This window comes from Cebidichthys violaceus, unplaced genomic scaffold (assembly GCF_023349555.1).
Source record: "Cebidichthys violaceus isolate CVI_PGR_0920_01 unplaced genomic scaffold, fCebVio1.0.p SCAF_3, whole genome shotgun sequence".
In the NCBI taxonomy this organism is placed as follows: Eukaryota; Metazoa; Chordata; class Actinopteri; order Perciformes; family Stichaeidae; genus Cebidichthys; species Cebidichthys violaceus.
Window position 1 is genome coordinate 16486148 of NW_027176483.1, and position 27421 is coordinate 16513568.

At 42.5% G+C, this 27421-nt stretch overlaps 2 protein-coding genes across 6 annotated transcripts in view; both read left to right on the top strand.

Moving 5' to 3' along the window:
* hipk2 (homeodomain interacting protein kinase 2) overlaps positions 1–7181 on the top strand; it is a 70284-nt gene extending 63103 nt beyond the window's left edge. For all 3 annotated transcript variants that reach the window (XM_068722480.1, XM_068722481.1, XM_068722482.1), the window contains 3 exons: positions 89–333; positions 464–624; positions 918–7181. In XM_068722480.1, the coding sequence (XP_068578581.1) occupies positions 89–333; positions 464–624; positions 918–1379 (868 nt within the window). In that variant the 3' untranslated portion in view covers positions 1380–7181. The remainder of the gene's footprint in view (positions 1–88; positions 334–463; positions 625–917) is intronic.
* A 1572-nt stretch (positions 7182–8753) lies between these two features.
* Positions 8754–27421, top strand: part of LOC137881514 (UPF0606 protein KIAA1549-like) — a 37712-nt gene continuing 19044 nt past the window's right edge. For all 3 annotated transcript variants that reach the window (XM_068723490.1, XM_068723492.1, XM_068723491.1), the window contains exons 1-9: positions 8754–8913; positions 9866–10160; positions 21735–23909; positions 24073–24161; positions 24628–24787; positions 24889–25019; positions 26029–26221; positions 26392–26451; positions 26560–26705. In XM_068723490.1, coding sequence (XP_068579591.1) covers positions 9995–10160; positions 21735–23909; positions 24073–24161; positions 24628–24787; positions 24889–25019; positions 26029–26221; positions 26392–26451; positions 26560–26705 — 3120 coding nt within the window. In that variant the 5' untranslated portion in view covers positions 8754–8913; positions 9866–9994. The remainder of the gene's footprint in view (positions 8914–9865; positions 10161–21734; positions 23910–24072; positions 24162–24627; positions 24788–24888; positions 25020–26028; positions 26222–26391; positions 26452–26559; positions 26706–27421) is intronic.

A 27421-nucleotide genomic window follows, 5' to 3' on the forward strand; every position in this document is an offset into this window, starting at 1 on the left:
TATCATAGCATAACATTGATTGCGTTGAGTTTTGTTTAGTCACAGAAGTTGTTCTCTAAGTAACTTTCCTCCCTTCTGTTTCCTCCAGTTCCTCTTCAAAGCAGCGGAAGAATGTCATCAGTTGCGTGACGGTTCACGATTCACCCGGCTCCGACTGTTCCAGCAACAACAGCCCCTACACTGTGGAGTCCAGGCACCCCAACATCAACAGCTACGACACGAAGACCACCATCCTGGACAACTACAACAATGGGAACCCCCGCACCATCATCATTCCACCTCTCAAAACCCAGAGCAGTGAGGTCCCAAATGAGTGTGAGCGCCTGATGCCAGGTAAGAGACTGTGACAGATTCCTCCCAAAACCTGAAACACAGCCTCATGCATTAGCTAGTAACCATTCCGTTGTCATGTATTGGAGCTACTGCTTCCCAAATACCAAAACTTGTATCCTCTCCTGTGCAGAAGCAATGAACCATCAGAATGCAGCTTACAAGTTCAAATCCTCCAATGGAGTGGTGTCTGGCAATAATCACCTACACGGGGGCGTTATTGGAGGCGGGTCCTACCGACAGCAGCGCTCTGGGCTACACTCCCTCCAGCAGCAGCCTCTCAATCTCAGCCAGGTATGGTGAGCGGGTGAATAAGTGTGTATGATATGTTTAGAGGAATAGTGTATATTGTATGTACATTATGTATAGCTTATTTTGGGGGATAAGCTTTTTCAGGTTCTGTTTGACGAGACGATCGATACCACCCTCATTGTCTGTTTGGTAAACATTGGCCGGTCGCCTGGCTATGTCCAAACAAGATAATTTCCCAAAATGTCAAACTATGATTATAATAAATTGGCAAACTTACCCAATACATTTGTGAAAGTGTTTGTGACATTCAGCCGTCTTGTCATCTCCTCATCCAGGCCCAGCAGCATATGGTAGCTGAGCGAAATGGTCATCGGCGCCAGCAGGCCTACATCACCCCCACCATCGCCACTCAGGCCCCGTACTCTTTCCATCACAATAGCCCCTCTCACACGGGCAATGTCCACACGCACCTGGCTGCCACACACCTACCCAGCCAGCCCCACCTCTACACCTACACAGCCCCTGCTGCTCTGGGCTCCACCGGCACCGTGGCCCACCTGGTGGCGTCGCAGGGCTCAGCGCGCCACGCAGTCCAGCACGGAAGCTACCCGCCAAGCATCGTCCACCAGGTCCCGGTCAGCATGGGCCACCGCGTGCTGCCCTCGCCCACCTTGCATCACAGCCAGTACCAGGCCCAGTTTGCCCACCAGGCCTACATCAGCGCTTCGCCCGCCTCCGCTGTCTACACTGGATACCCTCTGAGCCCCACCAAGGTCAACCAGTACCCTTACCTCTAGAGAAGACACTGACTGACACTGGAGAGCCTGACCCAGCGCTGCTGCTCCCCCCCCCCTCGAAACCCTCTCGCCCCGAGCCCCGTCGGCATCCTAAACATCCTCTCCTCGACCTCAGACATAAACAGAGACAGAGGAACATGCAATCCTCATGAAACTGTCACGTATAACTTGAAGATATAACGACAGAGAGAAAAGAAGAAGAAAAAAGAATTCACAGCCTCTCTAGAAGGGAAAGATGGGGATGAATTTCAGAGGGGTACAGTTCAAGATGTTTTCTTTACATTTTTTTTTCTCCTGAAAGGGCCAGTTTTTTGCATTTATTTGTCTATTCTTCACTTTACTTTATGAGGAAAGTGATGTCTCATTAGTTTTACAGGGAAGTTTGAAACAGGCCTTTTGGAACAGTGGAGGCTTTCTGTTTCTTTTTTTCTTTCATTTCCCCCTCTTAAATTTGGGAAGAGACTGTTGAACAGGGGTTACTGACTGGAAGTTTGGAATCCCAAGACATTTGGGAGAAGGTGAAATACGGAAACCTGCTGCTCTTCAAAGAAAAAAAAATATTGATGGCCTTGAACTGTCTTAATATTTCCAAATCATTCATGGTGTGGGGAGAAAAGAGAGGCAACTCCCCCCACTCCACCTTCTCCAGCCGAGGAGGCTTCTGGAAATATAACCAACAGAAGACAACAAACTTTTTAGTGTATTTATAGATATTCTGTTCCTTTATGTTTCACCTTTATGACGATACTTCAGTTTTAGCTAGGTGTCTTAGTTGGGCCCCGTTCTTAGAATGTAGCAGTCTGCACCTACTTTGTTTTTTTTTTCCTGATACCAATAGATTTATTTGTTCCTCTTTTTTCAATGTGATTGCACAAAGTGGTTATAATAACATAGGCATGTACAACGTGATTGTCTGTGTGTGCTACTGTCAGCCATGCGTGTGTAGTCCACCTCCTTAAAACTCTCTTTCAGTCTTTAGGTTTTGACCATTGTTCCCTCGTAGTGCCTTACAGATATAACGACACAGTTTACTTGGCTTGGATCCTGAAAGCCACAAGAGACTATTGCGATATGTAGAGAGACATGTTTCCCTGGTTTGACACCCTAGTCGGGGCAGTTGTAGCTCTCTTCCAGGTGTAGGCTCAGCCCTTGCTGTTTCTTGTCCTTATTGACAGCGTACTATAGATGATGAAGATTAATGTCAGAGTTGATATCACGCTGAGCTATTTTATTATGTGTGCATGAGATAACTTGCCTGGGGTACTTACCAAAGTCATAGATAAATTCTTGTTACATTTTGTTCTGGATATTAATGTAAATATGAAAATGTACAGTATAGCTGTAGCCGTAAACCTCTATCACAGTGGCACCCAAATTGTGTCTTTAGTTTGGAATATATTTGTTTTGTTCTTTTTATAACCACACAAGGGAATTCATGCATCGTGACAACGGAGCAGAGATATTAGCTCGGTTTTCATGTACAGGGAATGAGTTACAGTACAATGTTTGAGACACAGTAGAGGTCGTTTTTTTAAGGTTTAAAGCTAGTCCGAGAGAAGGGCCTGACAGAAAGTTATTGTTGCCATGAAGGTGGGTCTGTGAGGCTCGGGATAGCCAGGCTGCAGAGGAGAGCGAGAGTATCGAGGGTTGTTCGAGAGAGATACTGTGTAGGCACGAGGGAAGGGGCTGTTTGAAGGCTTAGGGTCAGTTTAGGTAGGGACTGTGGAGGGCAGGGTGAAACTCTCTATCTTAAATGGGACTAAAATGGTAGCAAGTTGGCATTGAGCAGGTTGATAGTGACACTGAGCCCGGGTGGTTGGTAGTAGGCCGAAGGGGGCACTACTTTACCGGAATGCACACTTATAATTCTGACATGAATCCTTTTGTGGTCGTCGATTGTTGCTAATGTTGTAATTGCGAGTTATTTGTTGCGCTTGAGGTTTGGGTAGCATCTCAGAGCTGCAAGAACAGAACAGAAGGGAAATGCCACAGCATACACCTGGAAGGGCACCTTGTGGACAATTTGTTGCCACTGTCCATTTGTCTTCGAGCCGGGTACACCACAGACATCGCCACGCCAGCCGAACGGGATACCTGAACACTTAGAGAACCAATAGGGCTGTCACTTTGTGTGTTTGCTGCTTGATTTAACAGACATCTTTTTTTTTTTTTTCTTGTAGCCAATGATACAAATAATCTCCTCTGTTTATTTGTCCTCTTGAACGTAGGCAGATCAGTACTGCTGGTGGTTTAGTGAAAGCCTTCCCCTCTCCTTCATGGTTTGCCATAGTACTTGCATTTGAAGTGATTTTTTTTTGTTTTTTTAACTTAACATTATCTTGAACTTTTTGACATGGCTGTAGTACATATTGTGTTTATTTTTTAGAGATTGTTGCAATAATTTTTGTGGATGTGTCTTTTTATGATATGTCAGGCTCATTTCTATTTTGTAACCTGGAGGTTGATGTACAGTAATGTTTAGTATTCCGTGGAGGTGGGTGCACCTGTGTAAAGTGTTGCAACACTGCTGGTGATAGTAAGTGTTGAGTTGATGATAACCCAATGGGGCCCTTATAGATAGATGCTTTGGCTTGAGGGGGCAACAGCCAGGTTTGAAATACAACGATCTCTTAAAAAAAAGAAAAAAGAATCACTTGACGGGCCCGAGTGGTTTGTCATCCTGGTACTTTCCCCCCTTCAACTCTCCACTCCCCGTCAGCTCCAGCATGCAGGCCTGAGGTCCGGGTAGTTAAAGATGTGATTACATAGTACGTTGCTGGTTACATCATTCTTCTCTGTTCTGTTGTTGTCTTTTTATTTTATTTGATTTACTTAATTTCCTCTAGGTCATTGGGGCCTAAGCACACACATGCATAAGGGAGATATTTATCCATTGAAATCTGCTCCTCTGTTAAGAGACAGACTACTGAAACATTCCACTGTTTGAGGGAATCTGGCGTTACCCATGCTGCACTGCTGTCCTGTCCCCTCTCCTGTCAGCATGGGGATAGCGTTGTCACACTTGGTCTTTTTTTTCCCACTTCTCCCACCAAAGAATTCAACGGACCGATCATGTACAGCACAGCACAGTACAAGCAATCCTCCACAGCTTTGCTAGAGCAGCAGACAGGCAATAACTTTTGGTCTCATCTTTAAACGCTTCATGAGTAGTTTTGAGGACATGTCGTTTTACCCCCCCAAGCAAATGCATGTTCACAAGGACGATTTAACGTATTTAAAGCATACAGCACAGTAATCAATTTGTTTAGAATCTGGACGTTCAACTTTGGGAAGAGCTGTAGTCTGTTTTAAAGCTTGTTTGGTTACTCATTACTCCTCACACCTGTCTAGGTTGAATGAGCAACAATTTGTCAAACCTCTCTCCAAATTGATAAGCCAGTTGTTGTTGTTTTTTTTGTTTTTTTTATGTTGTTGATGTTGTAGCTTTATTGGTGTTGTAAACTAAAAAGTTTGTTTTACATTAGCGTGCCATGGAATAGAATGACCTGTAAAAATGAATTAATCAAAAATGTACCAACTATACCTTTAAAACCACGGTCACCCGCACAAAATGAATGTAATGTGTGACCTGCGACATCTGATATGGCTTTAGATCTTTCTCAGTGGGTGACCGTTATCATTTAATTTCTACACCGTAAGTGGCCATGCATGATGCAATAATTATAGATCTGATCTCCAGCAAAATCCCATGTAAGAGAAGTAATGTAAAACTACTACTATCCTCACGATTAGGGGATGTCAAATAATTGCTATTTTCTCAAATGAAAGATCCAATTAAGAGAGGCCCTGTATGCGTAACATTGTGGGAAATGACTTGATGTGTATGATACCTTTCTCTATTACTCTGTTTCACATAACCAATGTTTTGTGTTTTATAAAAAAAAGGGGAATCAGAAATGTGAGCATTAACGTAGATCGAGTGACCTTACAATTACCAAAATGTGCTTAAGTAGAGTGTAAAAATGTTTTGTGTTGTTGAGGTGAGCATAGCCTTCCCAGCTAGCGACTTTCCTGTTAGAGCACTGCCTTCCAAATAGCCAACAAAACCTCCAAAGGTTCATGGTGACATTTAAAAACTAAATAAGGCAGTGTCTCACTCTCTGTGAAGCCTGGCGTTCTCCTATAAAATACACTCAAACTTCCAGCTTTGCTCATGGTGTTATATCGATTCCTCCTCCTCCTGGAGCTGTGGAAACACTGGGAAACATTCCTGAGAGCGGGGGCGCACAGTGCCACACTAGTCTTCAGACAAACTCCTCTAAGGTGACTTGGAGAGCAGACAACCCGCAACATCGACCCGCACAAGCTTCAGTGTAAACCGTTTGGCAAAGTTGCAGCTGCCTCCCAAAGTACACGAGTCAGGGAGAGGTGTTAGGTGGATTAATCATGAGCTGATGTACTCTCTGTCGCCAGGTAATTCATAATGTAGCCACACGAGCATTCTTAAAGCCCTTTCGGATGAGAGTATAGGTTTTTGTTTTTTTTGTACTTTTCGTTGAGGAGATCTGCTCCTTTTGCTGGCTATTCCTTGGGGGAATTCAGGGTGAGGTGGTCAAGGTTTGATGCCATCACTGATAGAGGGTGTCAGGGGATCAAAATGAATGAAATTAAGAACCAAAACTGATTGAAATACGATTGTTTTCCTGCTATCTTAATTTATTCTAATTTATGTAAAACCAGGCAAGGATATGGATCCTTTTGTACCACTTTAAATCCCCCAAATTGCTGTGTTGTAAGATCTTTGGTCCTACTTTACATAACTGAAAATGTAGCTTTTCCCATCTTACTTTCAGAGAGATTTCTAGCCAAAGATAGTTATTTTTGTGGTGTTAATAAACGGAATCTAGAAGTGGTAGACCAAAGCTACATTCAAAGCCAGATTTGCCTGTTTACACTACAAAAATATTCATCTAAAGCTAGATGTCATGTCAAAGTCACAATTCCTTTTGGGTACATTCTCAAAATTGTAAATTGCTCAATTTCTGCACAACAATACTCATGCAAGTGATTTATCAGTTTATTTGCATTTTCTAAAGACCTAAGAGTGCATCAAACCCTGACCCCCTTTTATTTCCATTGCTGTATGGTTTCTCAATGGTGTAAAATCTCATTCTTTGTCGATAAAGCTAATGTGTGCTGCAGTATTTCCTAGTATACTTCTCTGTTAATTGTCTTTTCTTATTTACTTTTGTTTATTGGGGTGTGATGTCTCATTATTTCAATCTTCTGATCTGTAGCGTTCTATGTATACCCTGTTCCTTAGCCTAATATTATTAAGTATGTTATGAGAATGGATATTTTACTGGCTTTATAGAATGTTTAAATAAATATAATAATGACAATAAGAAGAAGGATTAATTAAACCTCCTAAGAAGTTGAGTACTTGCTACTAAGCGCTTGTGTTACCATTATGATGTTGTGTGCTTCTCTTAATCATTTTCGTTGTAGAAAAATGGAGTGAATTTATATTAGGCTTCGAAAAAACTAATGATAGCATTGTAAATTTTACAGGAGGATTTTAACAGACAAACAGCTTCGTCAAATAGAAGAATATAGTTATTTTAATTGTCCTCTTTACTAACTGTAGGGTGAGAAGGGGCTCGCGTTGTGGTGAACTATGTTATAGCTTGTTATTCACTGTTACTTTTGATCATTTTTTCGGTCTCCGAGGTGAATCGAGTTATTAATGAGAATTTGTATGCTCACATATGCATATTGTATATGTGTAGAAATGTAATCACACTTTGTCTTGGATTTACATTAAACTGTTAAGTCACGGCACCGGTCTCCTGTTTTCTACTCTGGTGTTTGCATGTGTGTGTGTGTGTGTGTGTGTGTGTGTGTGTGTGTGTGTGTGTGTGTGTGTGTGCGTGCGTGTGTGTGTGTGTGTGTGACAGTGCTTGAGGTTTGTTGTGAGTGCCTTAGCAACTCTTTCAATACATCAGAAAGGAAATAAAAATAGTCAATAATGCAAACATACTACACATTATAACTCCAAAAGGCTATGCACGCAGGTGTTTTCACCTATTGTACTTATACACCAGGTTGAAGTGGCCCCAAGCAAGAGATTGAATCCAGCAGTGGAAGAATGTTCTGTTCACGAGTGTAAGTCAAAATACAAATACCACTATCTAATAAATACTATGTAAAAATACAAAATTATTGAAAGTCATGCTACATTTTTGTATCAAATACCAAAGGCGCTCATGACAGAGACACACTTACCGTGAGTGCTATATATTATATTTTGGGATCGTTAATAGAAATGCATTCATTTTTAAGTAGCATTTTATTCTAATAATTAGTCGAGGTAAAACTCCTTTTATTTATTTTACAGTTGGGTTGTTACAATATTTTGCATAAACTCATCATACTGTATGTTTTTTTATGTAAAATATTAGTCTGGAAAGTAACTGTCAAATGTATGTCGTGGGGTAAAAAGTACAATGAAATATTTCCCTCTGGAATATAGGAGAGTAGGAATAAAGTAGCATAACCTGATACTAATCAAATAAAGTAGAACTTCTTCTAAACTAAACACTGTGGTTGAGTTAGTTACATTCCACCATAGGCTGGCAGCTCCAAGTTTTGAAAAGAGACATCGACATTTTAGGATTTTTTTCTGCATTATGCCATGGCGCACACAGTACCAGCTACAGGTTCATCACATCATTGAAAGCCAAAATGATTTAACATCAGTGAACGTTAGTCTTACTATTCTACCACCAGGTGGCGGTGTGCACCAGACTGTTGACGTCCATTATACTGGCACTGACGTGATTGGGTTGAGCTGAACATCTCCATTTATTTTCAACCAGAAACCCTTCCTAAGCACGGTGTTTGCATCATATACTTAAACCGTGCAGGCTATTTGAGATTTGGGGCTTTTACTTCCTGACTGAAATCATGCAGACGAAGTGTGCATCATTGTTGTGTCTCGTCAGAAACGTTCTTAAATAGACTTATAAATGCTGATGGTATTGTAAAGTAATAGGCACAGGACCCGATAACCACTCGGCTGCACCAACAATGAAGTGGTGCCACTTTGATTTCTTTGGGTAAACTCTATTCAGCCAATAAAAAGGCTGGCATTAATATGGCCATCCGTGGCTATACCTTGATAAGTGCATCATCGCATGAGGCAACGTTGCCGTGGAAGCCGCAGACGCCAGTCGACGAGGACCAACCTAATTTTAAAAGCCCACTTTGACATAAATGAGCCGCAGCCAATGAGAGCCGGTTCGATAAATTATAAACTAATCAGATCAGCCAGGGGGCGGGACTAACCCAATCCTCGGGACGGGAGAAGGTAACTGTTACCAAAAGAGTGTCAGATGAAAACCAGCTACGAGCTCGTGCACACTACGTTTACACTGAAATAACTTCAGACGCAGGCAGGTGGTTACATGAAGGTTTAATGACGAAGCCTCACAACGAATTTAATTTCATCCACGGATATTTGTCGTAACCCAGACAAAGGAATTAATAGAGTTGGAGCTCCTTTTTTTTTTTGGTAAGTCTGAATGCGTAGCAGTGAGCGTGCTGACAGGAATGGCTGGAGGAAAAGGGGGAAAATATCCTGTTATCTGTGCACTCAAAGCTAGCTGTGGGAAACACGACCAAAGTGTGTGAGCTAACCCGTATGTAGCATTGTACTGTAGCACTGAAATGAGAGATATAACCTGCTTCATCTGTCGAGCCTCACCAGCCACATGACCGTGAAACTTGCAAGTAATGAGACGGGATGTAGGACAAGAGGCTGAATGTGTCATGATGAGAGAGAAGGGAAGCTAGCCGTGCAGTCTGTGCTGCTGCTGCTCTTATTCACCACGTTTATATGTGTAATAAGAGTTAGTTAGGTTGTTTAGTTCATCGAATGGGATAATAATACTTACTTTGTGTTTATTTGACTAATATTATTAACGTTAATGACTGGCCATGTGCTTCAAATGTGTTGGGTTGCTTTCACAATGTTAAAACAAACCCCCAAAATGTGTTTGTTTTTTATGCCATTCTACTTCTGTCGAAAGATGCATATTCTGTTAAGAGTATTGAGTGAGAACGCAGTAAAACAGGATAAATATATTTTTTTTCAAATCCATAACAAACATATTTAATTTTAGCATCCAAATTATACCATTCAATCAATTGTTGAAGAAAGGCTGAGTGCACTGCATTGATTAGGCAACATGTAGATAATAATATAATAAAATATATCAATGTCTATTTTCCTCTGAATCATTCATTTTCAATTCCAGAAGCATGACCTTCCGGCTGACCCGTTTGTCCCTGTTATTACAGGCTTTACTGGTGTTCATTAATGTGCGCATTGAGAGTGTAACCATAAATAGAGTGAGTGTGATTATGGGGTTCTTCAGTCGTTGTTTCCAGTTAATGGCTGATTAATGAGTGCTCAAGCAGTAAGAGAAAATGTTGTCACACTGTTGCTCTTTTGTTTTCAACAGTCAGTCTTCACTGAGCACATGTTATGGAAGGAGGGGCCTTAAACTGAACCAGGAGACCAAACCAGGCAGCCCTGAAGTAACCCAAACCTCAATCGTCTCTCTGGGAATGAATCTCCTCTTCTTAATTGGATGAAATGCCTTGACCACACCCCCCGCCGCACCATGGCAGGTTTAGTCTCCTCTGTGGGTTTGGTGGTGATGCTCGAGGCTCTCATGCACGCCTGTGGCCGGCGTGCAGCGTTTCTGGGGATGACGGTGTTGGTGACGGTGATCGCAGCTGACTCACCTGTTGCAGGTAAGACAACACCTCTTTTCGCTGACTCGCACAACACGATCCACTAATTTTGTACCTCGCGTTGCATAAACTGTCACAGCATCTTGTACAGCATTCAGTTAGCTTAGAAGCATTGACGAGTAATAGAGACCAAGTCCATTTCAAGTTGCACAAATAAAACATTAATGTTTCAAATTTTAGTATAAGAGGTGGCAAATAAACAAATGTTAAAAAATAGTGACTATAGTAAACATTTGCGGTACAGTAAGGCCCACATATTGTAACACTACCCAACACTTTATGGTGTATCACTTAATCTAACTGAATAGCTACATAGATTGCACTTGATTGAAAGTAAAAATGGATGCTACGTAAAACTGCTGAGTGTGTGTGTGTGTGTGTGTGTGTGTGTGTGTGTGTGTGTGTGTGTGTGTGTGTGGCATCCAGGATCCATCCAACAACGGCGTAATCAAGATCTTTGTCTTGATGGATTAGTTTCTGCTTTCTCTTGTCCTGAGAACTGGGTTAGAGAAACATCAGAAGCTTACAGCCATCCGTCCGTTCTCCACACTGCTTGTCCAATGCAGAGAAACAGCAAATTGCTAAATTGAACCATCTTCCTTTTAATGTTTTTCTTGAACCTTTATTTACCCTGGGTAGGTTGCTTATTTTCAGCAATAATTGACATGTTTACACACTCCCACATCAAGGAGACGCTTAGAACAACCGCAGTCTTGTTTGTGGGCTTCTGAGCAGCTGCGCTGGTGGTGTGATTATGTGCCTTGCTCAAGGCCAATGTAACCAGCGACCTTCCAGTCATAAGATTGGCGTCTTAACCCTTCAGGCCACTGTTACCAACTCTTCTGCCTAAAGCTTGTCATCCCCGTAATACAAAGACATCATAGATGACACACAGCCTGCAGTTTGTTTTGCGAAGTCGACGTCGGGTAGTTCACCTCAACATGAACAAACTCATGTCTTGATTTTCATGTAAACAAAGTCAGGGCTGCTGCGTCCTCTTGGATAGCGGACGTTCATAATTAAGACGCTTTTGATTCTGGATTTTCATAAGAGGTGAATTGGCTCGATCCCCACAGCACACAGTCTGTAGCGTTAAAGCACTTTCCAGTAATTAGGGAAAGAGAAAGGGTCTAAATCTATCCGCTTGATGGGTGTTTTCCTCAGGCTTACTTTTATACATAGTGACATGATCCACACACCCATCCCCCCCGACCCACTACACACATTGCCCCGTGAAAGGAACACATATTAAGAGCAACCAAAAACTCATGATATCACATATAATAGGATTATGTAGTAAATACCAGGAAGAAAGCTTTGTGCAGGAAATCCGGAATTAGTAAATCTTAAATTCTTACAATGAACAGCCACAGCTTTTTTTAAGTTGACAACCATCGATGTGGGCAACCAACTGTCTGCAGTTGACCGCTGATCCATTTGTCAGGCCCAAATAAAGCAGCCCAAGTCACATTTCTGATTTTGTTTGACTAGTGACTGAGTGTAGGAAAAATACAGCTACGCCATAGTTTATACTTTTGCACAAGTGGGAAGTTTCGATCATTTTCTCAAAGGTATATTGCCTCCTGTTTCTGCCATTTTGCATTGTGATGCATGCATATATATTGATTTCCCAAGTTTTGTCTTTATCTGTCGATGACTGTAGCATGAGACGTAGGATAACGACTTCACTTCTTCATTCTTCTCCTGGCTTATTTAGTCGGCGACTAAAACGTGTGCTGATGAGTTTTGTATTCAGAAAATGTCTCAGCCTGTGTAGTTGAATGGGCACACATTTAGTTCCTTAAATTGTTGTTGGAGTTATGCTCCATCTCTTATGAGAACCTGTCTTTTGCTAAAGCAGAGAGGCTGGTTTTATTGATATTTCCACATGGCTTTGATGACCATACTAAGATTAATGCAACATTTTTATGATCATGTCATAGACAGTTTTCCTTTGGAAGACTGCAAACCACAAGAGAATACATTTATCAGCTATGGTTAAGAAACTGTGTGTCTTTTTAAGCACTTTCTATTATAGCTGCTCAATAACAACATCAATTTAAGAATAATAATTAAAAGAAATACACTAAAACAAACATTTTTCAATAAGAGCCCGTTGTTTATCAAGTCTTACTTACAACAGCTACACTTCAGGAAGTGCTACCCTGAGCCTTCCACTTAGCGCTTATTGTTTTCATACTAGCTTGTTGCACTTATTGTATTCGTATTACTCATAGTACTAACTGTTTTTCTTTGTTTCTGCACTGTACTTTGGCTCTGAGTTATGCTCTGCTTCATGCTCTTAGATGCTTGTTTGGAAAAGGAAATGTACTTATGACTTCTGGTGACTAGTAGTTCTTTTGATTACCAATGTTGATGCACTTATTGTAAGTCGCTTTGGATAAAAGCGTCTGCTAAATGACTGTAATGTAATGTAATGTAATCTTGCAACTTTACCACATGTGTGTCAACACACAGTTCTTTACGATATGATGGCCCATATACTTCACCACTACGTCTCACTGTTGACTTTTACAAGCCAACTAAGCAGAACAGTTTTTTTCAAGCTTTTTTAACGTCCATTTTCACAGATTTTTAAAAACATCCCTAAACATTAACAGAATGTCCCGGCTTAGCTTACTTCACTTAATGAAAGCACTATTATCAGCGCTGTGACAGACGACTTTTTGATAGACCTTAATTGTCTTTATGATGAATGCTTCCTTTGGTAGTTATATGTGCTACTTGTATGTCACAGTCAAGTTACGGTAGAATTCAGTATATTAGTTATTGTATGACAGGAGGTGCTTATAATGAATTCATGCACAGAATGACAACTGTGTTTCCGTGATGTAATTCAAAAGTGAAGTCACCAGTCGCACAGCACATGTTATAGTTTCTAGGTCAAATAGACGACATACGTATAATTGTTCCTCCAATTCCGACATCATAGTAATTTTCCGCTTTCATACTTCCGTACTTCTCTTGATCGTCTGCTCAATTTCAGTGAAAAACTCTCTCTCTCTCTTTTCTCTCTCTCTCTCTTTTTTCTCTCTCTTTCTCTCTCTGTCTCTCTTTCTCTCTGGCTGTCTCTCTCTCTCTCTCTCTCTCTCTTTTCTCTCTCTCTCTCTCTCTGTCTCTCTTTCTCTCTGGCTGTCTCTCTCTCTCTCTCTCTCTCTTTTCTCTCTCTCTGTCTCTCTTTCTCTTTGTCTGTCTCTCTCTCTCTGTCTGTCTCTCTTTCTCTCTGTCTGTCTCTCTCTCTCTTTTCTCTCTCTCTGTCTCTCTTTCTCTTTGTCTGTCTCTCTCTCTCTCTCTCTCTCCCTCTCTCTCTGCACTGCAGTGGTTGGCAAGTTCAACACAGCAAGCTGCAGGCCGGCCAAGTTCTGGCTAATTACCAGAGCAGTCCGCTGCCATGTGAAACTTGATCTGTGTGGGATGACAATATGGCCATTCATTATTCATTAGAGCTGGAAGCCATGTTGCAGATCAATAGGTAGAACAACCAATCAGAAGTCAAGCTGTGGGTACTTCTGCTCTCACCGGGCCCACAGCTTCACCAGAAAGGTCTGTTTGGAAAGCAGCTTGGTGGCTGACCCCGCCTTTCTGTTCTCCGGTCTCTCCCGGCGTTGTTTGGCAGTGTGGTGGTCAATGAAAGCAGACGGACACATTTTACAAACAGCTTCTCAACGTTATTCCTCCACATGATTGCCAGTGTTCTAATTATCTCTTCTAATAGTTATACGTTATTACACACTCAGCTATTCTGAGGTAGTCTCATTCACCTTAATCATACTGGTAGATGGTGAACGGACCATAGTTGCCGGGGGGGGGGGGGGGGGGGGGGGGTATACATCTGGTAGTGATTTAGTGTCCCCTTTCTGTTTTACCAAGGCAAGTTTCCACTGACGTTTAAGCATCCTACAAGTGTCCAAACCTAGCATGAATTATATGGACAACAAATCTTATTTAGTCAAGTACTTCAACAACTTACCAGTGATTTTTTTTTTTGTGTGTTTCATTTTTGTCGTACATAATTACTAGTTATTTATAAGTTTGACGTCATTGTTTGTTAACTGCTTGAACCATGATATTTTGATTTATACTTGATTATTAGACAAGTGGAAATAACCAATTGTTGCATTGTTAAGATGTTATTTATTATATTGTTTTATATTAATTTGCTTTATATTTTTGACCCATCGCATAACATTTTATGGTGTCGGACGTTATCGGTACACAATTGTTTTGTTTTTGGACTGCAACTTCTTAGAAACCGAAACATTAAGAAGTGATTCGCTCACCTCTGCACAGATATTTCTCTTCTCCTGCTCGCATACATAAGAGAGCTTAACCTGACTCGGTAGTCGTGTGCTTGTGCTGGGAGGATTCAGGAAGAGTAGAGGAGGGTGTTGAGTGACACGGTCCTCTGGGTCTCTCTGGTTACAAGTCTTTGCCTTCCTGTCTTTCAAAGAACATCAGGACTGCAGAAAGTGACGGCGTGTACCCAAATATTGTGTGTACGTCTGCTTTCCCTGTGTTGATAGTAGCGCAGGGCTTTTCTGACACATTGGCGTCCATCAAAATGCACTATTTCATAAATTGGGCACACCATCGTAGCCGTGGATTCTGGGGGTTAGTCTGTTGCGGAGCTTTAATGAACTTGACATTGTGAAGGAAAGTCAGCTCTCCTTCTAGCTAACTTGTAGCTAACTGTACCTTTAACTCAGTTTCTCTCACTCATTTTCCCTCTGTCTCTCTCTCTCTCTCTCTCTCTCTCTCTCTCTCTCTCTCTCTCCCTCTGTCTCTCTCTCTCTCTCTCTCTCTCTCTCTCTCTTTCTCCCTCTGTCTCTCTCTCTCTCTCTCTCTCTCTCTCTCTGTCTCTCTCTCTCTCTCTCTGTCTCTCTCTCCCTCTGTCTCTCTCAATTGTACTCTTGTACTACTCCCCTCCCCCTTAACCTGCTCCCCCTTTTTTTTTACTCTCCCCTTTCTCTTATCTTAGAAATTATTCCCTCAGGAAAACAAAACAAGGGTCGTATGAATATTTGATGAAGTGCGGGCATGACCTCGGTCCGTTCTCTTTCCACATGCTCATTTTTGGCCAAATCGGAGCCCTAAATTATTCCAACTAAACTGTTTCCAACTACAAACCTATATGTTGTGCTTTACCTTTTATTGACCTTTTAAGATAACGGGCAAGATTTGGATTAGCTTTCAAACTTGGATTACATTCACAGCTTTGACTTTATTACTTCAATCTGTTCTTTAATCTTTCACTGTTTGATGTGGGATGAATTCAACAAGTAAGTGCACCGGGAAAGCAACTAGTGTTGATTTGTAATAAATGCAGCCTTTTATAAAGTTGTATTCTCTGCTTCAGCTTTGTCAGAGAGCTTGATCTGGTTGACCTCCGCTGATTAAAACAATGGAATCTTTCCCATCTTAAAAGCTTCCCCGATAAACCGAACGTCAACACGGCCATATCTTGATTGTTCGACTGCACTCAGCCTACGCAGCGCCTGCCAACTGAAAAGAGCCAGTCACGCAAGGGGCTTAGCCGAAAACAGAACCATGTGTGGGGTTCTAGTTAGCTCGCATTAATACCAAAAGACCCTTTCTTCTCTCTCTCCTCTTTTTTCAAATTACACAACCATTAAATAACTTCTTTTTTTCTGGCAAACATAGGAAATGATATCATTAAAGGGCTCTGTAATTGCTATCTCAGGTTTCTCGACACACATAGGAATGAATGTGTGTGTGCTCGTTTGCATTATTCTGTGTGGCGAGCACACGTCTGTGTGTCACAGCTGCTTGGCTCGTTCCTTTTTATTTGCCTGCTATAGAATCCATATTCTGATAATAAAGCTCCAGAAATCAATACTGAACAATTCTGTTTAACCTCGTGTCTTTATGGTGTGTTCCTCTGTTCATGTGCAGTTTGTTTGTACTGAGATCCATACGGCATGTATCTCGCTTTGAAGCATTAAAAGAATATCATACTCATGTATTCACCAGGCCGTTCATATCTGGGCTTCACCCAGCCACTTGCGTTAAAGCAGACGGAGACAGAAACACATTTGTCGTCCTTTTTTGTCAAGTTCTGCAAAATGCTGCCGTGAACATCATAGTCAAAATATTTCATTATGTTGAAGGGCATCGTTTCAGTTTAGCCTTGTTCCCTTCCTCTATGTGGTCTGGTGGAGTAAAGGAGACCACGGGAAGGTATCTTCAATGATTCAATTCCAGACGTCTGCAGACGGGCGTTATCAGGTTCACTCCTGTTTCCAGTACAGTACTCATGAGAGGACTGCACAGCCAACACCACATCTTATCTTCCTTTGAGGATTACGTTTTGTTTGTCTTCATTGTTTCAGGCTTTCTTCGAGTCGCCCTTCTTTGTGATCAAACTTCTGTTGACATTTAGGATACAGACAACAAAAAGTCGCCCTTAAATGCATAAATATATATAAGCAGTGTTAACTATTTTCAGTTTATAACTGTATTTAAAACTATATGAAAAATGTATTAAAAAAGTTCTGGGAACATAATTCCCAAATCTTGCGTAAAACTTTAATACATAAACATCCAAACATTGATATTCATGTTCATGCAAGTCCCAAAACACTATGAATACGATATAAACAAGAAGGAGCTGCACTGCAATGAAGGCAAAGCATTTGTTGCCTGAGATGTAACTAAACATATTTTAGGCTACACAATACAATCCCCTACTGCGACTGACCTTTCAGACACAAACTGAACATTCTGTAAAGGTTAAATTCATTAAGAAAAAGTCAAATTAAGCTCGGAAACCTGCCACTGATGGCAACAATTCACAAATCAAAAAAATGTATTTTGCCATCTCAATTTGCATGTAAGCAGGTTTATTCAGACCCGCTGTGCCTCTGCAGAGCCATTCTTAACAGTCAGACACATACAAAGGTTACTGGAGAGATGCGATGATCCAATATATGATCGCATAAGATTGAGCCAATATCCATCCAGCGTAAGTGGGTTAGTGCTTTTTCAGATGCATGACGTCGTGTCTGCCTTCAACGCGGTCTCTCTACCGTCGCTATACGCTGTTCTTTCCTTCTTCTTTTTTTATTTTACAAAAACACTTTGAACATCAGATCGGCCAACAGCAGTAATAATCCCTCTCTTGTTAGAATCCTTTTTATGTGATTGCTGGCAGGGATCCAAGCCTGCAACCAAATGTATAACAGAAGCAGAGTAAACCTAACAAGCCACAAGAAGGACACCGTCTGCCTAAATATGGAAACATTGTTATAGATGGAAATGTGTTAATAATACGTTACTCTACCAGCTTGTAGAAAACAGCAGAGGTAAAAACAATATGTAATGCTTCCACTTACACGTGACTGATCAACTGATAATAACTCTAATAACACAATAAGACAACCATAAGATAATAATAAATGAGATAATTGTTAAGGTAACAATAAGATAACCACCTGTTTATAAGCCACATATAGCAGAAGGCCCAGAGTAAAATGACCAGAGACTTGTAGGATTCTCATCTTGTCAATTTGGCCCAATGCAAATGTAGTTCAGTGCACGTACAAGGCAGCTATTCATTGGACCAAGTCGAGCCTAAAAGACACATCCTGGTCTGATGAATGGAAATGGAATCTCATTAGCCTGAGATGTGTCATGTAATGAATAAATGAGAACTCACTGCATTAATTCTTCAGTGTTCTCAGAGCTATGAGACTGGGCCATATTCTTTCCTTCATGTGTTTTACGAGGAGATGACGCAGGCTGTTATAACTTTTTCTGTGAGCAGACAGGATCGTATTTTTTATTTAAGCTGTTTTTATGAGTCTTTATAAACCACATTGATTTTTAGTCACATATTCCAGAAAGAGACAAGGTGACTGACTGGCAGAGCGAGATTAGAAGGAGAGAAGAAAAACTGTCCAGTTTTACGTGAGCAGAGCCCTCGACATCAGCGCTCCGGTGACCTGATATTTAAAGGTGTCCCTCTGCAGGGGTCTCATTGCTCAGTCTCACAATGAGCGGCCAGCCGAGTGTGACGCACTCGTGTTTCGAGGGACAGGTGGCAGCGCCGCTTAGTCCTGAAGGCCCTTTGTCAATTTCTGCTTACTGTAACGTCGGTCCGGTCTGCGCCCGGCTGCTGTCTGTCATTGCCTGAGAGGAGCCTTCGAGTTAGAAGACCTTTCCTGCTTAATTATTAAGATTAACCATTTACCGTATAAAATATGGACGTACTCAGTCGGAGGTTTCTGAAGGGCCCGTTTTGAATTTTTAGAGTGGGTGGCTCCAGCCGTCAGAGAGACAGCTAGCGACCTGTTACGGTACCCACCTGTCACTCAAAGCAGCCATGGCCCTGAATCATGCCCGGCTTTGAGCCTCGGTATCATTGAAACGGGTGAGTTGTATAACAATTCAACTCCTATACAGTTGTTATGAACGGGGAAATTAAATGCAAAGACCGAAAACGTTTTACCAGGCCGTAAACGTGTTTCTTTCTGCTGTAAAATTGGGCTTTTTAACATGGGGGGGGGGGGGGGGGGTTGTTGTCACTTCCCCATTGGCTTCATTGCTGTTGGAGAATAACCGTTCAGGTCTTTGTTAAATCTAAATTCAGCATTGGCTCAACACGACTTTGGATTTTATTTTACTGTTTTTTGTTTTTATTTTACATGACGTTATTACCATAGCTATATTATTAACCTCACAAAGCTGTGATTTAACTATAGCAATTACTCCAAGCACTGCTTCATTGTGAAAGAGAGCATTGATTTTTTTTTTTGCTTCCACTATATTTTCTCTGTATTTCTTGTCCTTGTCTTTAACTACCATCATCATTTTCACGTTAGTCATGATCAGTCCAATGATCAGAGTTATAATATAATAGTCTCTGTCTTAATTAGCTAGATGTCTCGTCCTGCGTCCATGCATGTTGAATTGTCCTACATGTGACTATAAATGAGTTGGTTTGTCACTGTAGGGGTGTGCTGAGATGAGGTGACATTTTGGGGTCATGCTCCACAGCGTGACCTCAAACATGCACACGTTCTTCACACAAACATGGCCTCCTGCAGAGCTTGTCCACACAAGTCTGTTCTTTTATACATCCGCAGCACCTAACATGTTTACTTACATATAACATAATGTATGTTTCAGTGAACAGAGAACCACACTCACAATGACCTCTCACTTCACTTATGATTATGATTCCAGTTTAAACCTGACGGAGAACAGCACACCAAATGTTGTGGCTTCTCCTTTCCATGCTCTTGGGCATTGGGTCTGCTCAGAGTAACCAAAGAGTTTGGTCCGTGCTCTTGTGTGTGTGTGTGTGTGTGTGTGTGTGTGTGTGTGTGTGTGTGTGTGTGTGTGTGTGTGTGTGTGTGTGTCTGCCCAGCTGCGTGATGCATCACTGGGCGGTCAGACACTTGGCACAGCAGACAGAGAGCTGTGTGGAGGATGCGCAGCGCAGACCAGCTTTCAGAGGAGAAAGTCTTGGCTTTCCTTTATAACGGACTCTGTTATAATAGCATGCCGACTCAATTAAGGTACCAGTGGTAGGTTGTAATTAAGTTGGGAGTTTTCTCCGGGGCCGAGCCAGAGGCAGTCCTGTTGTATGAAGCGATGCAGTAAATTGAAGATGACTCTACAGAAGTGTATTCTTGTTATTGTTGTTGATGCTTTTTTTTTTATAAATGATCTGTTCTGTGCTCCCAGCGGTAAAAATAGTCTTCTCCCTCAGCTGATTCTGCATCTATTTTCAAGTGTGTGTGATTCTGCAGAGGCTCTACAAAGACCAGCAGCTGCTGAGTCACCGTGTCGAGAGTTTTGGTGGCTTGCTTCTGGCGATGGAAATAACGGCGCCATTGAAGTCTCGCTCCGTTCAAGACATGCGGCCCGCGTTGAGCTTGAGCAACAGAATTGTTGTGTGTTTTTCGCCTTGATGTGGTCTGTTTGGGCTTGTAAACTCTCTATGCATACATTATGGTTCCTTTTGATTATCTATAACACAAAGAAGCATCTCCTTTAATGTGAGGGGAAGGTTTCTCTCATCAGAACCATACACATTTCTGTTGGGCTTTGAATATTAAACTTGTTTAGGCGTATAAAGAGGCTACACTGCTACAGCCTACGTGGAACTGTTGAAAAGTGAATTACCGTGCATTATCTAACAACTGTTTTGTTCCTTTCCCTTCAGCTTATCTAGCCTTCCTTAGATACTATAAGATCTATGTAGTGTAATCAAGGAAGGCACTTCCAAAATTAAATTATGCATGATACTATGTTATGCAATATGGAGAGACAGGCTTTTGGCACTCAAATTAAGTCGGAAATGTATTGCATAAGCCAAACAATTTGCCATTTTCACTAATGTCACCCTTAAGGATGTTAATGCTGTGTGTAAGAAGGAGAGTTCCTTCCTGATGAGCTGAAAACTAACTGCCCCATCCATCACTCCAAGGTCAGGCACCGTAAAGAAGGGTTGGACGTTCTCCCAGAGTGCATCACTAAAAAGCTCAGGTCATCGAGGCGCTGAGCCAAAACGACCACTCATTAGTTTTGGAGCGTATGGTCAGTGCATGCATGTCAGCATATTCCCTTAGTTCAGAACTGGAACACAGTCATTGTCAGCTTTCATTGTGATTCCACATCGTAGCCTAGCGTTGTCTTCTATTTTCTTACTCCCTCATCTTATTGACATGTTTCTCAGGGTTAATGGTTGCATTTTGAAGCCACTGTAGCAGATGTGAAGCGGTAAATGTCAGCTGATGTACGGTAAAATGAGCGGGGCTGAATAACTAGTGTTTACCGGGAAACTAACCGCACTGTTTTTATAGATCTCAAATTTCACTTTGTATCAATAGTTGTTGTTTGTAAATCATCTGTCGATATAGTATTGATTTGTATCTAAATATAGGCCACGGTTACATATAACATTGTAGACCCACCACAGGTTCCTCCTACACGTTGAATGAAGTGTCTTACTGTACTATACAGTCTATTCATCACTCGGTGACCTCCGCTCCAGAGGGGATCAGTCTCAGAATGACTTTAGTGATGAATGGTAATCCTTTAAAACGTCCTTGTGAACAGCTCCAAACTTTTTTATTTCCTCACATATCAATTTTAATTCTGGTCATTCAAGGCCCACGGAGCTTAACACAGTTTCTATCTGAAATGATAAACTGACGTCGTTGTGACAAGTGATGACATTTTGGACCGACATGGATGCAAACTGCACATGATTGGTTGGCAGAGGCATACAACCTTGAGGCGTTTCATTTCATTTCAGTCATCCGGGTATCAGATCATAACATGTTAATGGTGTTCACGTGTGTAAAGGCAACTACTCATCATCATGAGTATTCCCCTCGAGATTTTCACTTTCAGTAATAATCAAGTTGGTCCCCATATTGGTGATTAAAAGAAATCAGATTGAGTGATAGTTAATAGAAGCAGCATTTGAATCCCTCATCCCTGTAATGGACTTTGTTTGAAGTCAGTGATGAATCTTTCTTTCATTCAATACTAAACTGAAGCATTCTCTTTGTTCCTCTGCAGATGAGTCTCTGTTGGTCTCCACAAACCAGCCCGTGGGATTTCCTGGACATGGTCCAACAGGGTTCAAACCATCAGCCTTACCAGCCTCATCTTATCCTGCCTTTGAGGAACCAGACTCACCTGGTGCCCCCCCATCCATTTCTGAACCAAACCGTGTAGTTAGGACTGTGGACATGACACATTTTCAGTGGGGACGTGTTGCTTTTGAAAACTCCAAATCCTTCGCAGCAAGTGAACTCCCTGCAGAAGAACCGCATCCTCTGGCCACTCCATCACTAAGCCCCTCTGAACCGATATTGAGGTCTAGTCCACAATTGGAGGCCGCGAAATTCTTCACAGACTGGAAGCTGGCCAGGACAACGTCGTCCACGCGATCTCTCTCTCTCTCTCCAACTCCTACAAGATCCCAGCTGCAGCCTCAGTCAAACACATCCATGGCGTCATTAAGCCCCTCTACTTTAACGACACCTCAACTAGATCCTAATTCTGAGCAGCAAACAATCAACAAGCAGCAGGGTGGTGCATCAGAGCAAACGGAGGCAATCGTGACCTCATTTCCTGCTCAGCCTCTTGAGCCCCCTAAACTGTCTTTCACTGACTTTGCAGCAGATGAATCTTTTAGTAGAATCCTGGATGTGAACCAGCTGAGCCCCAGCAGCGCCCTCTTGAAGGACAACAAACCAACACCTGACATCAACATTCTACCGAACCCAGATGAGATTCTGGCCCCTGGCTACGATGTGCCTTTCATCGCCCCCCACCCTACATCGCCTTCATCTGAACCCACTGAGGTCCCTCTAGAGGACTTCTACCCTACCAACACCATGGATGTGGACTGGGGATCTGGAGACTACTTGGAGACAATGTCATTCCTAAATGCAGATGGAGAGGACTACTCTCTGGTCACCAAGGTGCCCTCTGACTCGTATGATCTGGAGGACTATACGGAAAGCTATGACACATCCTTCCCTTCCAGAGTGGGCGTATCCCCTTCGTCTTTGCAACCTCGTCATGTCTCACGTTCTCCCAGCCTCACCACAGCCTACAGCGCCACTGTCCAACTTAAATCCGTCGATCCTTCCTCTTTGTCCTCTACAATTCATAATACACTGGACCCGACTCCCACAGCTAACAGTGATATACCCGACGCGTCAGACGTAGATTGGCCCGACACTTTCACAATTCAACCGACAGATGTTCTCTTGCCTGACATGAACAGCATGGAGTATTACGTCACTCAGTTGACCAAGGAGAACAACGGTTCGGACACCGGAGCTGAACACAGAGGGAACGTTACTGTGGTGTCCATCAGTGCTACAGACATCACACCCACAGGCAGCGCCACCAATGATACCACACTGACTGAGGACGAGTCCTCCAGTGATCCATCAGGGTTTGAGCCTAAAGATGAGTCAACCCCAGTAGTAACAACAGAGGAGAGTCCTCAGCTGGTCAACGCCTCTGAGCCTTTTCTGGATCCGTCCATAGTCCCATCACACTTCTTTGATCCGTCGTCTTCCACCTGGGGCGGTCAATTGTCCACCACAGTTTGGTCTGCACACACTCTAACTGTTGGCCTGGACAGCACTGTGCTAACAGAAGCTACGCTACCCAGTGCCACGCCTTTGCTGCCAGATGATGTCATATTTTCCTCCTCGTTGACAGATGTCCATTGGTTTCTTACAGAGTCCTTCCCATCGAGTACCATACGCACCACTCCTGTCTTAACTGCAACCATAGCCTTCTCCCCTGTTTCCACCGAACCTGCTGCCGACACCACGGCTGGTGTGACAGAATTGACATCCCAAGACCCTACTGTCACAACTGAACAAACTCTCAATATAACTTTAGTTTCAACTGAACCCACATCTAACATCACTACGGGTCCTCCGGGCGTGTTGGGTGATCAGGGGGTGACTGAAGATCGAGTTGACATCCCAGCCACAATGACTTTGATCCCAACTAGCAGTGAAGCTAATACAGACTCTGCTGTACCCAAAACCACAGCTGCCACCTCTACTTCCCATCAAGCCACAACTAGGACTACTGCCACCACTGAAGCCTCAACTAGTGTCAACATCATCTCCACCACCAGTGGAAGGACCACAGCAACAGCACCAACGTCAAGACCGTACCTCTGCAACCTTGACAGGCCTGCTTATTTAGTCAAAATTGGTATGTTGGACATTTAATTATGCGTTGTGTTATATTCCCAAAATGAAAAATGTTATCCACATGTATGATGTCTCCAAATTGTGATGGAAAAATAGGATTTTTGAATTAAAATACAACTATAATGGAATAGGCCATGATAACATGCTTGTGCTTTTTTCTTAAGGTTTTCCTTCCGGGGCCACTGTTGGATATGCCAAATCTCAAGTGAGAGACATACTGAAAGGGGAATTCAACAAGTCTATGGAGCTGCAGGTAAATTTGAGATATTCTATTAATTTTAAGGTAATACTCGACAAGATGTTAGTTTTCTTTTGGCGATAAAGAAGGACCTTTAAGGGCAACATGGGCACAATTTGGTGTAAAAGAGATCCTATGAGAATATAAAGTGATTCTGAGGTGGATGGTCGGGTAAAGGTCCCCACATACAATATGTGTGTATGTTGTTTTCTGGTGTGTAGGTTGTATGAATGTACTGTATTTGTGTGAGTGTGTACATTACAGTGGTGCAGATGAACCACAAGGCCAGACCACTTCCTGAGTATTTTATCAGCGGTTCTGTGATAAACAAACCGCAGGAGTAGTCACATCAAGATCCACAAGACCACGGTGACCTTTCAAAAACACCAGCTGCTCATTAAACACAAGTCCTTTAACTGTGAGGGATTTGACTCACTTTGAGTCATATAAAGTCATATAAATTCTTGCTTCGTCTCTGAAGGTTGTGGACCCCCCACCAAAGTTTGTGTTTCGGGTGGTGTCTGGTCCAGTTGTGTACACGGCCATATCCGTCATCAACGCTCTGCGAAGGTCTGGACGCCGGTTCCTGTCTCTGACTCCCAACTGGACGACACCAGACCGCAAATATCAAGTCCACACAGGTAAACGACCTCTCAACAAGCTGTCGAGATTTTTAATTCTCTGTGATAACCTTCAGTTTTCAAACCTGATCTAAAACTCCACTTGTCTTCACTCCACGCAGTGCTGCAGTTTGTTCCCGGTCACATAGATGTGCGGTTCTGCAACTTCAGTGAGAGCATTGAGAAAGGTTTGACCATGGCCTTTGCAGAAGTGCGTCGGCGCTCAAAGGAGTCGACCAACTTCACGGTGCATGTGAGTGGGACCAGGAAGCAGGGAGGCTTGATCAGCCTCAGCCTTCACTGAGATGATTTCATTAGGATGCGTTTCATCGATGCTGAATGACCCAGTGACCATAATCTTGAGCCCTCTGAATAGTAGCCCTTGTCTGCCACAGCATCTTAAAAAGCTAGTTTATTAAGATTATTGTTTGCTATGAAGCCGAAATTACTAGTTTGGTTTGACAAAGTGAGATTCATGCTAAATATATCAATCCATCCATTTTCCATCACTGTCCCCGTCCGTATTCTTTATTTCTTGTTGGATCTCATCCTCATAAGATGCCCAGAGAACCTCAGTTGGCTCCTTTCATCACAAAAGAGAGTCTATTCTACTACAAGCTTCCTTTTGATGTCCGAGCACCCTGTGGGTACAGACACTTTGCAAAGGAAGCTCATTTTTGCCAGCTTTATCCACAATCTTAGTCTTTCAGGTCACGACACAGATGTTATGACCACAGGCACCTTACAGCTCAGCTCCTTCCTTACTCTGACTATCCTCACTAATAATCCTTCCCACCTCATTGTCCATTTTACCATCACTCATGAACAAGACGCCAGAAAACATCACTTGGCTCCTCGTACTTGAGTATTAAAGAAGCTTACTGTTTGTTAATAAAGAGCTTATTTGGCTATGTGGTTAGTTGGCTTCGGTAGAGTTTTGTGTAATCCTATTACACTGATGCCTGTATTATAGTCTTTTAGTTGTAATAAATGTAAGTATTAAATCAAGCTTTTTTATTTTTTTGCAGCGTGGAAATGTTTTATGGACGACTAACATGCTGTGCCCCGGGCCACGCTGCCCAATTTTGTGTTCTACTTTCCGATCAGTGAAAGCAATGGTTTTCACTTTGTTTTAACTCTTACAGAGGCTAGCAAGCTTTTCCACAAACAACATCAACATCACATTGATAAAATGTTTCATACATTCTGTAGTGCAAACATCTGGCCGCTGAACAGTACATCTCTGTCTAATTGTGTTTTAGATCGTGAACGTCACCGTGGCTGCTCCTAAATATCAGGAACAAAGGCCGGTGAGGCAGCCCGTGGACTTGACCTTCACAGTGCGCGGTTCAAGGGGTTATCTGGTGGGGTCGGAGGTCAGCAACGCTCTGATGAAGCTCACAATGGTGGAATTCAGCTACTACATGGGCTTTCCTGTACTGCAGATCGCTGAGCGTGAGTGACACCGAGTTGTCTCTCTTTATTTGAACTGTTTCCACTCCCTCATGTGTCATATTTACTGTAATAGCTGGTGCTTTGTGATAGTTTTCTGTTTAGAATCAACAACAATGAACTTGCGTAAACCCTTACCCTGCTTAAACCTCATTTTGTCCTTTCTCTAACAGCTTTCCATTATCCAGAGTTGAACACCAGCCAGTTGCTTCGCTCCTCCTGGGTTAGAACAGGTACCTGGTTTCAGTGCATGGCGTGATGAAAAGCTGCTACAGCTACTTCAATTTGAGACCCTGTGCTGATTCTCTAAATGGTGTTTCTTGTCTTTGTCGTGCACTCAGTGCTCCTGGGTGTGCTGGACCAGAAAGCGGGTGAGAGGACCTTCCAAGCCAACATGGAGCGCCGGGTGGCCATGTTGCTCGAGGAGGCAACGGGATCAATCAGACGGGTTAAGAGAGCTACCCTCATAGGCAACAGCAGTGTTCAGGTACTGAATCTATTGATTTAATCAATACTGTACTCAGTGGTTATTCTCACAGCTGCATAGCCTTTGGTGAAGATAAAATATTTAGTGCAAAATATATGAAGCCTCACTAGGCGCCTCAGGGTACATAATTTCACAACTTCACTTCATTTTAAAACTCAACATTAGGCTGTTATTGATTATGGTAGTGTCCTCTTGAAGGTATACAAAATAAATACTAATTTAATTTCTTGTTTATTACCTAATAAAACTTTCCAAACTCTTTTGCGGGAAGTTTGTTAAAGGATTACTCCCTAAATCTTGAAAAAGCTTCCTTCCTTGAGCTTTTTATATCATTATTCCCCGATGAAAGCTCCCACTACCTTGCCTTGAGTACTGAGAGCTCATTATGTGAGTGCTGCAGTGTTAGTAACCACTGAAAGCCCCACTGCTTTACTAATCAGGCACTCGCTTTTGTGGGTTTGCCCCGCACCTGCTCGGCCCATCTCTGAGGGGACAGGATGGTGCTCTGTCTCCATGGCAACAGCATCCCATTCAGCCCGGGGGGGGGGCAAGCCACTCAAAGACCACAACCTCATGAGTCCTTGTTCTTTTTCCTCTTCCTCGTTTCTCCAGCCCTGTTACTTGATGTCTCCTGTGTGTGCCACAGAGCTGCTAAGAGCAGATCAATTATTAACTGTTTCTCTTTCTCTGTGTCCGTCTCCTGCAGTCGGGATGAT